At 44.7% G+C, this 16,897-nt stretch overlaps 1 protein-coding gene across 2 annotated transcripts in view; it reads left to right on the plus strand.

The window, feature by feature from the left end:
- LOC126094917 (chromatin assembly factor 1 subunit A-like) overlaps positions 1–16,897 on the plus strand; it is a 96,777-nt gene that overhangs the window by 24,186 nt on the left and 55,694 nt on the right. For both annotated transcript variants that reach the window (XM_049909563.1, XM_049909564.1), the window contains exons 6-7: positions 111–333; positions 9,305–9,500. In XM_049909563.1, the coding sequence (XP_049765520.1) occupies positions 111–333; positions 9,305–9,500 (419 nt within the window). The remainder of the gene's footprint in view (positions 1–110; positions 334–9,304; positions 9,501–16,897) is intronic.

Raw genomic sequence — 16,897 nt, forward strand, 5'->3', positions numbered from 1 at the left:
GTGTGTGTGTGTGTGTGTGTGTGTGTGTGTGTGTGTGTGTGTGTGTGTGCGTGCGTGTGTGATTTATCCGTGATTTAGAAATTTTGATTTATGACGCTTTATTTCTATAGGGCAAAACAGGAAGAAAAAAAACTCAAGGAAGAAGAGAAACGCAAAAAAGAGGAGCAGCGTTTGTTAGAGAAGAAAAAGAAAGATGAAAAGAAACAGGCAGAAGAAGATGCAAAAAGAAAAGAGTCAGCTGCTTTCACTAGTTATTTTCTATCAAGGAAATCAGATTCCAAACCTGTGGAAGAAATAAAAGACAGGCCATCAGAAACATTTATGCCATTTGAAGTAAGACAACACTTTGTGTTAATTATAATGAAAAGTAAAATACCATATTTGCCCGATTATAGGATGACCCACCCTCCTTTTTTTTAAGTGGTTCCTGGAGAAAAATTTATTTCTTAACATAATCTGACTAATCAAAATTACAAACTTTTGCTGCCTAAATGGTTGACACATGTCTATTCTGATTACTGATTAGCTCCATTGTAATAATACAATGAGAAATAAAATAAAGAAAAAGAAACTGAAACTTCCTGGCAGATTAAAACTGTGTGCTGGACCAAGACTCGTACTCAGAACCTTTGCCTTTTGCGGGCAAGTGCTCTACCATCTGAGCTACCCAAGCACGACTCACACCCCATCCTCACAATTTTACTTCCGCCACTACCTCGTCTCTTACCTTCCAAACTTCACAGAAGTTCTCCTGTGAACCTTGCAGAACTAGCACTCCTGAAAGAAAGGATATTGTGGAGACATGGCTTAACCAAGGCCTGGGGGATGTTTCCAGAATGAAATTTTCACTCTGCAGCAGTGTGTGCGCTGATGTGAAACTTCCTGGAAGATTAAAACTGTGTGCCAGACCGAGACTCGAATTCGGGACCTTTGCCTTTCATGGGCAAGTGCTCTACCATCTGAGAAACTGTTGACATTAATTCTTAACGCTATTGTCTCTGATATCACTACTTTTCATCACTGTTATCACCTCAACAGAACAGCTCCAAAACTCGTATCTTCATTGTCTCAAATATTTGGCTGTTTCTTCTGAATATGTTGCTGAGGTTGTGATTTTGGTGGGACCAGAGAATAAAGCTGTTCTCTCTCTCTCGTGAATTTCACTTCTGTACTGATGTGAGAATGCTACAATGTCTTTCACTTTCAAACATGCCATCTGCCAATCGCTCTCTCGCCGGCTGTGTAGAACCAGTAGCTGATACAGCCCTAATTCTTCCCGTCATATCTCATCGTGAGCATCGACAACATTGCTGCGCAAAACACTGGCCCCAATCTAGACTTATAGCATATATTTATCCAAATTTAAAGTCGAATTGATTCAGACAAACTGCAGTTTGAACGTTGTATATATTCATAAAAAGTCAAAGTACATAGTGTACATTCCCATGGTTGGCAACACAACGTAATTTTTGCTTCCTTGCAGCCAAGTTTGTTTCACTATGCCCCATCCAATGTTCTGTTGTGCTGTTCTCGAGTAGCAGTGAAACGTGTACAGCGGTATCTTCCACAGTGCAGGTCATGTGTAACAACAGCTACTAATACATAAATAAAAGATCAAATACTAACAAAGAGATAGAGGGGCTGGCCAGTACTTACCTCAGCTCAGTACAGCCGATAGATACACACAAAACAGAACCGAAAATTACATTCCTAGCTTTCGGAACAGATGTTCCTTCATCAGGGAGGAGAGAGGGGAAAGAAAGGGAAGAAGGGAAAGGAGATTCAGTTACTCACAACCCAGGCTATGAAGCAACAGGAACCATGCCTCCATCCTTGCTACCATCCCTATTTTCCTTTCCCTGTTGCTTCATAGCCTGGGTTGTGAGTAACTGAATCTCCTTTCCCTTCTTCCCTTTCTTTCCCCTCTCTCCTCCCTGATGAGGGAACATCTGTTCCGAAAGCTAGGAATGTAATTTTCGGTTCTGTTTTATGTGTATCTATCGGCTGTACTGAGCTGAGGTAAGTACTGGCCAGCCCCTCTATCTCTTTGTTAGTATTTGTTTCACATCTTTATATGAGATTTTCCATTAATCATTTAAATAAAAGATCACACTCATGTCCAATTCTTGAAACTGCGTAGTAGTTACATCTGTTGACACTGTCTCCAAAATGGGTCTTTCTGCTATAATTTATTCTTGCAATAACAATTGCAGTTATTCTGGATCAGTTTTCTTTCTCATTTCATCTGAATATCATTGGCTTGCTCCAAAGTTGATTAAAAGCAGCATTCTAATATGTTAACAGCAACTGAATTTCTCATTTCGACCTCCCTGCGGGTCTGGGGGGTTAGAATAGGCCTGAGGTATTCCTGCCTGTCATAAGAGGCGACTAAAAGGAGTCTCTCACATTTCGACCTATATGTGATGGTCCGCTGTAACATTTGACCTCCATATTTCAAGATTTTCCTGAAGAGTGAGCCAATAGGCAGACGGCGCCGTACATGGTGCATGCGTTGAGATCTCTTGCATCCTTCACCAATGTGGATCTGCACTTCCAATTATTCTCCAGATGTTGGGTTAGGTCACCCTCCTGGTTGCGTTTTCCTCCATCCTCTGTGCAGTATCACTTTCTGCACTGTTGACAATAATGGATTTCTTAGCTAGTTTGCGCCTGATATCCAGCACGGTAGCTAGTCCTTGCGGTGGGGCCACTGTGCACCCTGTTGGATGTATCCCCCTGATCACACATTGATCGCTCTGCTGATACCTGCGCCGTTAACTCCCCACGTATGCCAAATAGTAGATGCCCATCACCCTGGGGCATCGGGACTCCTGGCAGTGGCCATCTGGCTGGGCGGTGCCCGTGGGGAGCCCTCCCCTGGTTGGAGTGGGTGGCATCAGGGCGGATGAAACACCTTGAAGTGTAGTACGTCATCTCTTGCTGGTGGTCAAACACTAGCAGTCTCTAAGTGGTCAAGGACTAACTTTAATGCTAAGAAATACAACTCCAAATCGTCCCCCCCCCCCTCTTCCCCTCCTGGCTACACAATGGGAGGAACGCCAGGCTAAAGATGGCAGCGAAGCTTATTCACCCCTGTACCTAATTTGTACGAGAGTTGATGGGGAATATTTCTTGCCAATGAAACTGCAGTTTTTTGTGGAGCATTTAGAGGGAAAGTTTGGGGAGGTGGAGGGCTTGTCCAAAATGCGGTCAGGGTCTGTCTTGATCAAAACAGCATCCTGTGCCATCACAGGCACTACTCATCTGTGACACCCTGGACCATATTTAAGCTCTTACGGGGTGTGGTGGAAACAGAAACTTCCCCCAGCTTATCATATTTCACAGGGACCTTCTGATGCAATCTGATGATGAGCTGCATGCCAATTTAGAGCAGGAAGGTGTCCATTTTGTTCAGCACGTCCACCAGGATCCGAGGGATAATCAGGTTGCCACCGGTGCCTTTATTTTGGCCTTCGAGGGTGACACATTCCCGGAGGAGGTCAAGATGATCATCCGCCGCTGTGACGTAAAGCCATACATCCCTCCCACGATGTGGCACTTTAAGTGCTGGAAGTTCGGCCATATGTCTTCCCGCTGTACTTCCAGCATCACCTTTCAGGATTGTGGACGTCCTTCACATCCCAATACTCCCTGTGCCCCCACCTCCCATCTGTGTCACCTTCAGAGAACACCATTTGCCTTGCTCGCCAGACTGCAGGACTCCCCAGAAAGAAAGAGAAAAAAAATGGAATACAAGACCCTGCACCGACTGACCTTCACTGGTGCTACATCCTGTGCATATGATGTCAACCTATGCCACCGCAACAACAGCGATTCTACCATCTTCCATTCCACTGCATACAGTTGGCTCCCAAAACCATCAGACTCAACCTGCCCCTTTGGTGGTGAGGCACTTCCCTGTTGCTCCTGCACAACCTACTTCAGGAGCAACACTCCCCCCCCCCCCTCCCCCCAACCATCCGGGATGTCAGTCCACACTTCTCAGCCAGAGAAGTGTAAGTCTTCTTCAGCTCCTCTTGCCAGGAAGGGATCCCTTGGATCACTCCCTTCCCAGGTTCCTACCAGTGGCAAAGTTGACACCTGCCAGTGGCTGAAGCAACCACAGGTAGCTGGTCGTTGGGCTTCACGGTCCTCCTCAGTCCCTGAGACTGAATCAGTGAAGCCCTCCCAGCTGGACAAACGTAAGGAGCAGCGAGATAAATCTAAAAAGAAAACCCCAAAGACCAAGGAAAGTGTGGTGGCACCCACACCACCGCTACTTACAAGCTCTGTGACTGAGGATGGGGTAGAGATTTTGGCATCCACTGAGGACTTAGATCTTGCCAGACCCTTAGACACAATGGATATAGACTGCTCAGGCAAAAAATCGGTGGCAGCAGGTGACTCTGAGGCGTAGACTACCTCATCGAATGTTCCATGCCTTCCCAGTCTCGCGATGTCATCCTCCAGTGGAATTGAAGCGGTTTTTTCTTATGCGTGGCTGAGCTGCGGCAAGTGTTAAGCTTTACTCTTGCTATCAGCATTGCCCTCCAGGAAACCTGGTTCCCAGCAATGCGGACTCCTGCCCTCCTCGGCTGTAAGGGATATTACAGGAACCGTAGTGACTATAATAGTGTGTCAGGTGGAGTTAGCATGTCCTCATCTCAGTATGTAGTTAATCTGCGCCCCTTCAAACCCCTCTTGAAGCTGTAGCTGTCAGGATAAGGACGACACAGGAAATAATTGTCTGCAATGTATATCTTCCTCCAGATGGTGCAGTACTCATAAACGTATTGGTTACACTGATTGATCAACTCCCTAAACCTGTCCTACTTCTGGGAGCTTTTAACGCGCATAACCCCTTGTGGGGTGGCGCCATGCTTACTGGCCGAGGTAGGGAGGTTGAAAATTTACTGTCACAACTTGACCTCGACCTCTGCCTCTTAAATACAAGTGCCCCCACACATTTCAATGTGGCAAATGGCACATATTCGGTCATTGCTCTCTCGGTTTGCAGTCCTGGCATTCTCCCATCTATCCACTGGAGAGCACATGACGACCTGTTTGGTAGTGACCAGTTCCCCATCTTCCTGTCACTCCCACAGCATCATGCCCACGGACGCCTACCCAGATGGGCTTTAAACAAGGCAGACTGGGAAGCTTTCACCTCTGCTGTCACTCACATGGTGCCATCAATGTTATCGTTGAGCAGGTCACTACAGCTACCGTTTCTGTGGTGGAAAACACAATACCTTGTTCTTTAGGTTGCCCCGGCGAAAGACAGTCCCGTGGTGGTCGCCAGAAGTCACTGAGGCAATTAAAGAGCATTGGTAAGCTCTACAGTGACATAAGTGGCACCCTTACCTAGACCCTTTACACAGCCCCTTGCCCGTGTTCACCAGCTTACAAAACGATGGAAACAGGAGTGTTTGGAGAGGTATGTGTCGACCATTGGGTGCCATACATCACCTTCCCAAGTCTGGACGAAGATCAGATGTCTTTTTGGATACCAGACCCCCAACAGGTGTCCCTGGCATTAACATCAATTGCGTGTTATTTACCGATGCAAACACAATTGCCAAGCACTTTGCTGAGCACTATGCTCGAGCATCTGCGTCAAAGGACTACCCCCCCCCCCCCCCCCCAGCCTTTTGCTCCCTCAAATTGCAGATGGAAAGAAAAGTCCTAACGTACACTACAGGCCACAATGAACCCTATAACGCCCCATTTACAGAGTGGGAGCTCCTCAGTGCCTTTGCACTTTGCTCTGACACAGCTCCTGGGCTGGATTGGATCCACAGTCCGATGATTAAACATCTCTCATCTGACTACAAGCAATATCTCCTCGTCATCTTCAACCGGATCTGGTGCGATGGTGTCTTTCCATCGCAGTGGTGGGAGAGCAACATCATTCCAGTGCTCAAACCCAGTCAAAACTTGATTGATGTGGATAGCTACCAGCCCATCAGCCTCACCAACTTTGTAACCTGCTGGAACGTGTGGTGTGTCGGCAATTGGGTTGGGTCCTGGAGTCGCGTGGCCTACTGGCTCCATATCAGGGCAGCTTCCACCAGTGTCGCTCTACCACTGATAATCTTGTGTCCTTCAAGTCTGCCATCCGAACTGCATTTTGCAGACTCCAACATCTAGTTGGTGTCTTTTTTGACTTAAGCAAAGCATACGACACAACCTGGCGACATTATCTCCTCGCCACATTGTACGAGTGAGGTCTCCGGGGCCTGCTACCGATTTTTATCCAAGACTTCCTGTCGCCCCGTACTTTCCATGTCAAAGTCAGTGCCTCCCATAGTTCCCCCCCATATTCAGGAGAATGGCTTTCTGCAGGGCTCCATATTGAGTCTCTCTCTATTTTTAGTGGCTATTAACAGTCTAGAAGCAGCTGTAAGGCTGTCGGTGGTATTACCTTTTCTGTTTGCAGATGACTTCTGCACTTCATATTGCTCCGCCAGTATTGATGTTGCTGAGTGGCACCTACAGGGAACCATTCACAAGGCGCAGTTATGGGCTCTAGCCCACGGTTTCCAGTTTTCAACTGCAAAGTTGTGTTTTACGCACTTGTGTCCGCGTCATACTGTTCATCCAGAACCAGAGCTTTACCTTAATGATGATCCACTCACTGCAGGAGAGACATATCAATCCTTAGGACTGGTTATCGACACCCGATTGACATGGCAAGAATGTAGGTTGCAGTAGGTACTGGGAGATAAAAAGCTTGCACAGGATAGAGTAGCATGGAGACCTGCATCAAACCAGTCTCAGGACTGAAGACCACAACAAGAACAACCACCTCACTTTCATCAGCTTAAGCGGAAGTGCTGGCAGCACCTCTATGCCCTCCACTGTCTGAGCAACACCAGCTGGGGTGCAGATCACTCTACGCTGCTGCAGCTCTACAGAGCCCTTGTTCAATCTCGCCTTGACTATGGGTGTCTGCTTTACAGTTCGGCAGTGTCCTCAGCATTGTGTTTACTCAACCCAGTGCACCACTGTGGCGTTCGCCTAGTGACGGGAGCTTTTAGAATGCATCCGGTGACTAGTTTCCTGGTGGAGACCGGAGTCCCTCCGTTGAAGGTTAGCTATGCAAAACTGCTCGCCAGTTTCATTGCACACGTTCGTAGTTCTCCTGCGCATCCGAATTACCATCTTCTTTTCCCAACCATGGCAGTTCATCTCTCGTATCAGTTGGCCAAGTCAGGGCAGTGCGGTTTGCGTCCGGTCCCTTCTGTCTGAACTGGAGTCTTTCCTGTTACCACCTCTCCTCAAGGTCTATTCACGTACACTTCCATGATGTACACCTAGGCCGCAGATTCTTCTGGACCTATTGTATGGCCCTAAGTACTCTGTTAACCCTGCAGCTCTCCGCGATCACTTCCTCTTGATTCTCTACATATACCGAGGCCATGAAGTGGTTTACACTGATGACTCGGTGGCTGTTGGCCATGTAGGGTTTGAGTATGTTCATGGAAGGCATACTGAACAGCACTCCTTGCTATATGGCTGCATTGTTTTCACTGCAGAGCTTGCGGCCGTATCTCGTGCTCTTGAGCACATTCGCTCATGCCCTGGGAAGTCATTTCTCATGTGTACTGGCTCCTTGAGCAGCCTACAAGCTATCGATCAGTACTACCCTCGCCATCCTTTGGTAGCATCCATTCAGGAGTCCATCTATGCCCTGGAACGTGGTGTTTGTGTGGACCCCAGGACACATCGGAATCCCGGGCAACGAACTTTCCAACAGGCTGGCCATACAGGTTACGCGGAAACCGCTTCTGGAAATGGACATCTCCGAAACTGACCTGCGTTCTGTCTTATGCCGCAGGGTTTTCCGGCTTTGGGAGAAGGAATTTCATAACAGTACGCACAACAAACTGGGTGTCATTAAGGAGACTAAGAATGTGTGGAAGTCTTCCATGCAGTCCTCTTGCAAGGAATCAGTTGTCCTCTGCCAGCTCCGCGTTGGCCATACGTGGCTAACACATGGTTAACTCCTCCATCGCGCGGTGTCGCTGTGGCTCACAAATGATGGTCGTCCACCTCTTGTTGGACTGCCCACTTACAGCCACTCTGCGGCAGGCTTTTTAACTTCCCCAGCACCCCACCTTTGGTGTTGGGTGACAATGCTTCAACAGCAGCTTTAGTTTCACGTTTTATTCGTGAGGGTGGGTTTCATCATTAGATCTAAGTTTTAGCGCATGTCCTTTGTCCAGGGTGGAGGTTTTAAATTGTTGCAGGGTGGCTGGTTTCTCCTTTTTATTCTCATGGTCAGCCAGCCATGGTAATCTGCTCTCTTGTTTTGATCTCTTCTACATGTTTCTTGCTTCTCTCTGTAGTTTTCTTGTCCGATTTTGTCCATTGTACTGTTTGTTGGCCTTCTGTCATTCTTGTAGTTTTGTCCTTTGTTCCAGCTGTGTTTTGTATGTGTAAATTATTTTGGTCCCTCCCCCCCTCTTTTAAACCAATCATTTCTCATTTGCAACCAAAGCGGCAAATCATTACAACTTCTCATAAACAAATAAAATACTGATGTGGGTTTGGAATCCAGTAATGGTTTTTCAAGGAGAAGATTTTCACCTATGAATGTTACCTTTACTTAAAAAGCAGCTTAAATGTAGGCATATGGTGTCCATATGTGTGAGAACTTTTATTACAGACCTGTTCACATACAACAAAAGTTTGTAAGTTGATAGAATTTAATGTTAATGCCTCAAGTGTTTCACGAAATCATCAATTTTTAAGCAGAGAATTAGACTATTGTAGCCACTAGAACATAGTTTCTCGTGTATCCCTTACGTTAGCGCCACAAGTCAAATGTCATGTGATTGGTCAAGCAAGGTCAATACTGTATGGAGCGCTTCAGGAAATTTCGAGCCTATTTCAACACAAGCATTGTTTGCTGCACCCTTACCTTTGGGATCTTTCAAAATAAGATTCTATGAAACCCCAATACCCAAAGCTTCATCTGTATATGTAAGATGATCCCTTTATTAATCTATTAAACAATCTAAAAACGTTGACCTCAACAGTAATTTGCAGATATAAGACGACCACATTTTCGAGTGACGAATTTGAGAAAAAAACCTCATCTTATAATCTGGTAAATACAGTATTTTGCAGTGATATAGGATTATATTTATGTGAAGATCCGGAATGGTATAATAATTTAGCATTAACAAGGTAGTGGAATTGCATTGTGTTATATGATACTTAGTTTGCTTATTTGTTTTAACAGAAAAGCTGCTATCCATGTAAGAGACCCATATCTGAACATAATATTTCATTACAGGTCAAAAGTGACATGAGATTAGCTCCACTTTGTAGAGTAAAATTTGAAAGTGAACAAAGAAAATTCTTGGATACCTTCTTATGTGAGCAGAATACTTCATGCAATTACCTGAAAGACCTCAGGAACAAGGTGCGAGTTCCTGGAACCTCTACATCAACATGGCCTGTGTCAGAAAAGTCAGATGTTGTCATTGTAGGTAAGTGATAATGCATTGCGTGATTTATGCTACTTTCAGCTGTTGCCCATCAATGAATTATGGTATTTCCATAATGGGGAAAGTAATTCCTCAAAACTTAACTCAGTAGATGCAGAGCACTAATAACTGCTTCTACAGTTATTTATTCAAATACAGTGCCAAGTAGCCATTGGTAAGATATTAAAGAAGAGTGAAGCATGGAAAAACGCAAAGAATAGTGAAGACGTAGTATGCCATATGCATCATACCCTTACTTTCACATCCAAGTATTTTATTTCGTCCCCCTCATGAACCATGGACCTTGCCGCTGGTGGGTAGGCTTGCGTGCCTCAGCGATACAGATGGCCGTACCGTAGGTGCAACCACAATGGAGGGGTATCTGTTGAGAGGCCAGACAAACGTGTGGTTCCTGAAGAGGGGCAGCAGCCTTTTCAGTAGTAGCAGGGGCAACAGTCTGGATGATTGACTGATCTGGCCTTGTAACAATAACCAAAATGGCCTTGCTGTGCTGGTACTGCGAACGGCTGAAAGCAAGGGGAAACTACAGCCGTAATTTTTCCCAAGGGCATGCAGTTTTACTGTATGGTTAAATGATGATGGCGTCCTCTTGGGTAAAATAGTCCCCCATTCGGATCTCCGGGCGGGGACTACTCGAGAGGACTTTGTTATCAGGAGAAAGAAAACTGGTGTTCTACAGATCGGAGCATGTAATGTCAGATCCCTTAATCGGGCAGGTAGATTAGAAAATTTAAAAAGGGAAATGGATAGGTTAAAGTTAGATATAGTGGGAATTAGTGAAGTTCAGTGGCAGGAGGAACAAGACTTTTGGTCAGGTGAATACAGGGTTATAAATACAAAATCAAATAGGGGTAATGCAGGAGTAGGTTTAATAATGACTAAAAAAATAGGAGTGTGGGTAAGCTACTACAAACAGCATAGTGAATGCATTATTGTGGCCAAGAAAGACACGAAGCCCACGCCTACTACAGTAGTACAAGTTTATATGCCAACTAGCTCTGCAGATGATGAAGAAATTGATGAAATGTATGATGAGATAAAAGAAATTATTCAGATAGTGAAGGGAGACGAAAATTTAATAGTCATGGGTGACAGGAATTCGAGTGTAGGAAAAGGGAGAGAAGGAAACATAGTAGGTGAATATGGATTGGGGTTAAGAAATGAAAGAGGAACCCGTCTGTTAGAATTTTGCACAGAGCATAACTTAATCACAGCTAACACTTGGTTCAAGAATCATAAAAGAAGGTTGTATACATGGAAGAATACCGGAGATACTAATAGGTATCAGATAGATTATATAATGGTAAGACAGAGATTTAGGAACCAGGTTTTAAATTTTAAGACATTTCCAGGGGCAGATGTGGACTCTGACCACAATCTATTGGTTATGAACTGTAGATTAAAACTGAAGAAACTGCAAAAAGGTGGGAATTTAAGGATAAACTGACTAAACCAGAGGTTGTGCAGAGTTTCAGGGAGAGCATAAGGGAACAATTGACAGCAGTGGGGGAAAGAAGTACAGTAGAAGAAGAATGGGTAGCTCTGAGGGATGAAGTAGTGAAGGCAGCAGAGGATCAAGTAGGTAAAAAGACACGGGCTAGTAGAAATCCTTGGGGTAACAGAAGAAATATTGAATTTAATTGATGAAAGGAGGAAACATAAAAACGCAGTAAATGAAGTAGGCAAAAAGGAATACAAACATCTCAAAAATGAGATTGACAGGAAGTGCAAAATGGCTAAGCAGGGATGGCTAGAGGACAAATGCAAGGATGTAGAGGCTTATCTCAATAGGGGTAAGATAGATACTGCCTACAGGAAAATTAAAGAGACCTTTGGAGATAAGAGAACCACTTGTATGAACATCAAGAGCTCAGATGGAAACCCAGTTCTAAGCAAAGAAGGGAAGGCAGAAAGGTGGAAGGAGTATATAGAGGGTCTATACAAGGGCGATGTACTTGAGGACAATATTATGGAAATGGAAGAGGATGTAGATGAAGATGAAATGGGAGATACGATACTGCGTGAAGAGTTTGACAGAGCACTGAAAGACCTGAGTCGAAACAGGGCCCCGGGAGTAGACAACATTCCATTAGAACTACTGACGGCCTTGGGAGACCCAGTCCTGACAAAACTCTACCATTTGGTGAGCAAGATGTATGAGACAGGGGAAATACCCTCAGACTTCAAGAAGAATATAATAATTCCAATCCCAAACAAAGCAGGTGTTGGCAGATGTGAAAATTACCGAACTATTAGTTTAATAAGTCACAGCTGCAAAATACTAACGCAAATTCTTTACAGACGAATGAAAAAACTGGTAGAAGCCAACCTCGGTGAAGATCAGTTTGGATTCCGCAGAAATGTTGGAACACGTGAGACAATACTTACCCTACGACTTATCTTAGAAAATAGATTAAGGAAAGGCAAATCTACATTTCTAGTATTTGTAGACTTAGAGAAAGCTTTTGACAATGTTGACTCGAATACTCTCTTTCAAATTCTAAAGGTGGCAGGGGTAAAATACAGGGAGCGAAAGGCTATTTACAATTTGTACAGAAACCAGATGGCAGTTATAAGAGTCGAGGGACATGAAAGGGAAGCAGTGGTTGGGAAGGGAGTGAGACAGGGTTGTAGCCTCTCCCCGATGTTATTCAATCTGTATATTGAGCAAGCAGTAAAGGAAACAAAAGAAAAATTCGGAGTAAGTATTAAAATCCATGGAGAAGAAATAAAAACCTTGAGGTTTGCTGATGACATTGTAATTGTGTCAGAGACAGCAAAGGACTTGGAAGAGCAGTTGAACGGAATGGACAGTGTCTTGAAAGGAGGATATAAGACGAACATCAACAAAAGCAAAAGGAGGATAATGGAATGTAGTCGAGTTAAGTCGGGTGATGCTGAGGGAATTAGATTAGGAAATGAGACACTTAAAGTAGTAAAAGAGTTTTGCTATTTGGGGAGCAAAATAACTGATGATGGTCGAAGTAGAGAGGATATAAAATGTAGACTGGCAATGGCAAGGAAAGCGTTTCTGAAGAAGAGAAATTTGTTAACATCGAGTATAGATTTAAGTGTCCGGAAGTCGTTTCTGAAAGTATTTGTATGGAGTGTAGCCATGTATGGAAGTGAAACATAGACGATAAATAGTTTGGACGAGAAGCGAATAGAAGCCTTTGAAATGTGGTGCTACAGAAGAATGCTGAAGATTAGATGGGTAGATCACATAACTAATGAGGAAGTATTGTATAGGATTGGGGAGAAGAGGAGTTTGTGGCACAACTTGACAAGAAGAAGGGATCGGTTGGTAGGACATATTCTGAGGCATCAAGGGATCACAAATTTAGTATTGGAGTGCAGCGTGGAGGGAAAAAATCGTAGAGGGAGACCAAGAGATGAATACACTAAGCAGATTCAGAAGGATGTAGGTTGCAGTATGTACTGGGAAATGAAGAAGCTTGCACAGGATAGAGTAGCATGGAGAGCTGCATCAAACCAGTCTCAGGACTGAAGACAACAACACAACAACAACAACGCTCTTAATATTTTATTGCACAGTTAACCTAAAAACAAAGATGATGTGACTTACCAAATGAAAGTGCTGGCAGGTCGACAGACACTCAAACGAACACAAACATACATACAAAAAATTCAAGCTTTCGCAACAAACTGTTGCCTCATCAGGAAAGAGGGAAGGAGAGGGAAAGACGAAAGGATGTGAGATTTAAGGGAGAGGGTAAGGAGTCATTCCAGTCCCGGGAGCGGAAAGACTTACCTTAGGGGGGAAAAAAGGATGGGTATACACTCGCACACACACACATATCCATCCACACATATACAGACACAAGCAGACATATTTAAAGACAAAGAGTTTGGGCAGAGATGTCAGTCGAGGCAGAAGTGCAGAGGCAAAGATGTTGTTGAATGACAGGTGAGGTGAGTGGCGGCAACTTGAAATTAGCGGATATTGAGGCCTGGTGGATAACGGGAAGAGAGGATATATTGAAGAGCAAGTTCCCATCTCCGGAGTTCGGATAGGTTGGTGTTAGTGGGAAGTATCCGGATAACCAGGACGGTGTAACACTGCGCCAAGATGTGCTTGCCGTGTACCAAGGCATGTTTAGCCACAGGGTGATCCTCATTACCAACAAACACTGTCTGCCTGTGTCCATTCATGCGAATGGACAGTTTGTTGCTGGTCATTCCCACATAGAATGCATCACAGTGTAGGCAGGTCAGTTGGTAGATCACGTGGGTGCTTTCACACTTGGCTCTGCCTTTGATTGTGTACACCTTCCGGGTTACAGGACTGGAGTAGGTGGTGGTGGGAGGGTGCATGGGACAGGTTTTACACCGGGGGCGGTTACAAGGGTAGGAGCCAGAGGGTAGGGAAGGTGGTTTGGGGATTTCATAGGGATGAACTAAGAGGTTACGAAGGTTAGGTGGATGGCGGAAAGACACTCTTGGTGAAGTGGGGAGGATTTCCCGACCTGGTACAGAAGCAAATAACCAGAGCCACTTCCTCATCCTCTCAAACCCAGAACCTCCCACAGAAGAACCACAAAGTGCCCCACTTGTGACAGGATACTTTCCGGGACTGGATCAGATTCTGAATGTGGCTCTCCAGCAGGGATATGACTTCCTCAAATCCTGCCCTGAAATGAGATCCATCCTTCATGAAATCCTCCCCACTCCACCAAGAGTGTCTTTCCGCCGTCCACCTAACCTTCTTAACCTCTTATTTCATCCCTATGAAATCCCCAAACCACCTTCCCTACCCTCTGGCTCTTACCCTTGTAACCGCCCCCGGTGTAAAACCTGTCCCATGCATCCTCCCACCACCACCTACTCCAGTCCTGTAACCCGGAAGGTGTACACAATCAAAGGCAGAGCCACGTGTGAAAGCACCCACGTGATCTACCAACTGACCTGCCTACACTGTGATGCATTCTATGTGGAAATGACCAGCAACAAACTGTCCATTCGCATGAATGGACACAGGCAGACAGTGTTTGTTGGTAATGAGGATCACCCTGTGGGTAAACATGCCTTGGTGCACGGCCAGCACATCTTGGCGCAGTGTTACACCGTCCGGGTTATCTGGATACTTCCCACTAACACCAACCTATCCGAACTCCGGAGATGGGAACTTGCTCTTCAATATATCCTCTCTTCCCGTTATCCACCAGGCCTCAATCTCCGCTAATTTCAAGTTGCCGCCACTCATACCTCACCTGTCATTCAACAACATCTTTGCCTCTGCACTTCTGCCTCGACTGACATCTCTGCCCAAACTCTTTGTCTTTAAATATGTCTGCTTGTGTCTGTAAATGTGTGGATGGATATGTGTGTGTGTGTGTGTGTGTGTGTGTGTGTGTGTGTGTGTGTGTGCGCGCGCGTGTGCGCGAGTGTATACCCGTCCCTTTTTCCCCCTAAGGTAAGTCTTTCCGCTCCCGGGACTGGAATGACTCCTTACCCTCTCCCTTAAAACCCACATCCTTTTGTCTTTCCCTCTCCTTCCCTCTTTCCTGATGAGGCAACAGTTTGTTGCGAAAGCTTGAATTTTTTGTGTGTATGTGTGTGTTCGTTTGTGTGTCTGTCAACCTGCCAGCACTTTCATTTGGTAAGTCACATCATCTTTGTTTTTAGGTATATTTTTCCTACGTGAAATGTTTCCTTCTATTATAACTGATGATGAGACTTACCGAACAAAAGTGCTGGCAGGTCGATAGTCACACAAACATACAAACAAAGTTCAAGCTTTCGCAACAAACGGTTGCTTCGTCAGGAAAGAGGGCAGGAGAGGTAAAGACGGAAGGATGTGGGTTTTAAGGAAGAGGGTAAGGAGTCATTCCAATCCCGGGAACGGAAAGACTTACCTTAGGGGGAAAAAAGGATATGTATACACTCGCGCGCACACACACACACACACACACACACACACACACACACACACACACACACACACATATCCATCCGCATATACACAGACACAAGCAGACATTGGTAAAGGCAAAGGCATTTGTAAAGGCATTTGCCTTTACAAATGTCTGCTTGTGTCTGTGTATATGCGGATGGATATATGTGTGTGTGTGTGCGCGAGTGTATACCTGTCCTTTTCCCCCCCCTAAGGTAAGTCTTTCCGTTCCCGGGATTGGAATGACTCCTTACCCTCTCCCTTAAAACCCACATCCTTCCGTCTTTCCCTCTCCTGCCCTCTTTCCTGACGAAGCAACCGTTTGTTGCGAAAGCTGTAATTTTGTTTGTATGTTTGTGTGACTATTGACCTGCCAGCACTTTTGTTCGGTAAGTCTCATCATCAGTTATAATAGAAGGAAACATTCCACGAAGGAAAAATATACCTAGAAACAAAGATGATGTGACTTACCAAATGAAAGTGCTGGCAGGTCGACAGACACACAAACGAACACAAACATACACACAAAATTCAAGCTTTCGCAACAAACTGTTGCCTCATCAGGAAAGAGGGAAGGAGAGGGAAAGACGAAAGGATGTGGGTTTTAGGGAGAGGGTAAGGAGTCATTCCAGTCCCGGGAGCGGAAAGACTTACCTTAGGGGGAAAAAAGGACGGGTACACACTCGCGCACACACACACACATATCCATCCACACATATACATTCTCCCAGTTCTGGCTGCTTGAAGTGTGGCTGTTGGGTGTATCGGCTGAAGCAAGCAGTCAGCTGCTACATGGAAAAATTTTTCTGGTCTGCAGTGTTTACATTCAGTGATTTTGCTGTTTCCTCTTTGCTTACAGCTCTCTCATCAAATAAAAATAAAATGGATTTCTGTGGCTAGGAGCCATCAGTTAAATTAAAATAAATTCACATAATTATGGAAGGATAAAATACATTATTCGTTTCAGTTTTTTGGTTTTATTTTATTTCACGGTTTCACGCATTAATCACCTTGCAGAACGGTGAAGTTCGTCGGTTTGCTAAAGAAATTTGGCTGTTATTGATATTTTCCACTGAGGCAATCAATTTATTTGAAACGAAGTGTTTCATTCCAGACTATTGGCTAGTTTCAACTATTTGCTGGATTTAAAGTGCACATTTTCATTTTCTGGCACGTATGGCATTATTGATAATAAAGAACCAAACACGAAATAATGCAGCATTGGTACTTCAAGAAAATTTACATCCAGAAAACCGCACTGAAAAGCTTAATATCAGGTTGGGGCCGACTTCACTGTGAACCTGGACATATGAATGTACACTTTAAGCAGAATGGGGTATTTTGGTATGGTTTACGAAATTCCAGTGCTCTTGGAGTATCATCTGATGTCCTGTTTCTTTTATTACATTATGTAAATTTTCTTACTGCTTTAAAGGTATGAATATACAGGCTTCCTACGTCATCG

This window comes from Schistocerca cancellata, chromosome 8 (assembly GCF_023864275.1).
Source record: "Schistocerca cancellata isolate TAMUIC-IGC-003103 chromosome 8, iqSchCanc2.1, whole genome shotgun sequence".
Classification (NCBI taxonomy): domain Eukaryota; kingdom Metazoa; phylum Arthropoda; class Insecta; order Orthoptera; family Acrididae; genus Schistocerca; species Schistocerca cancellata.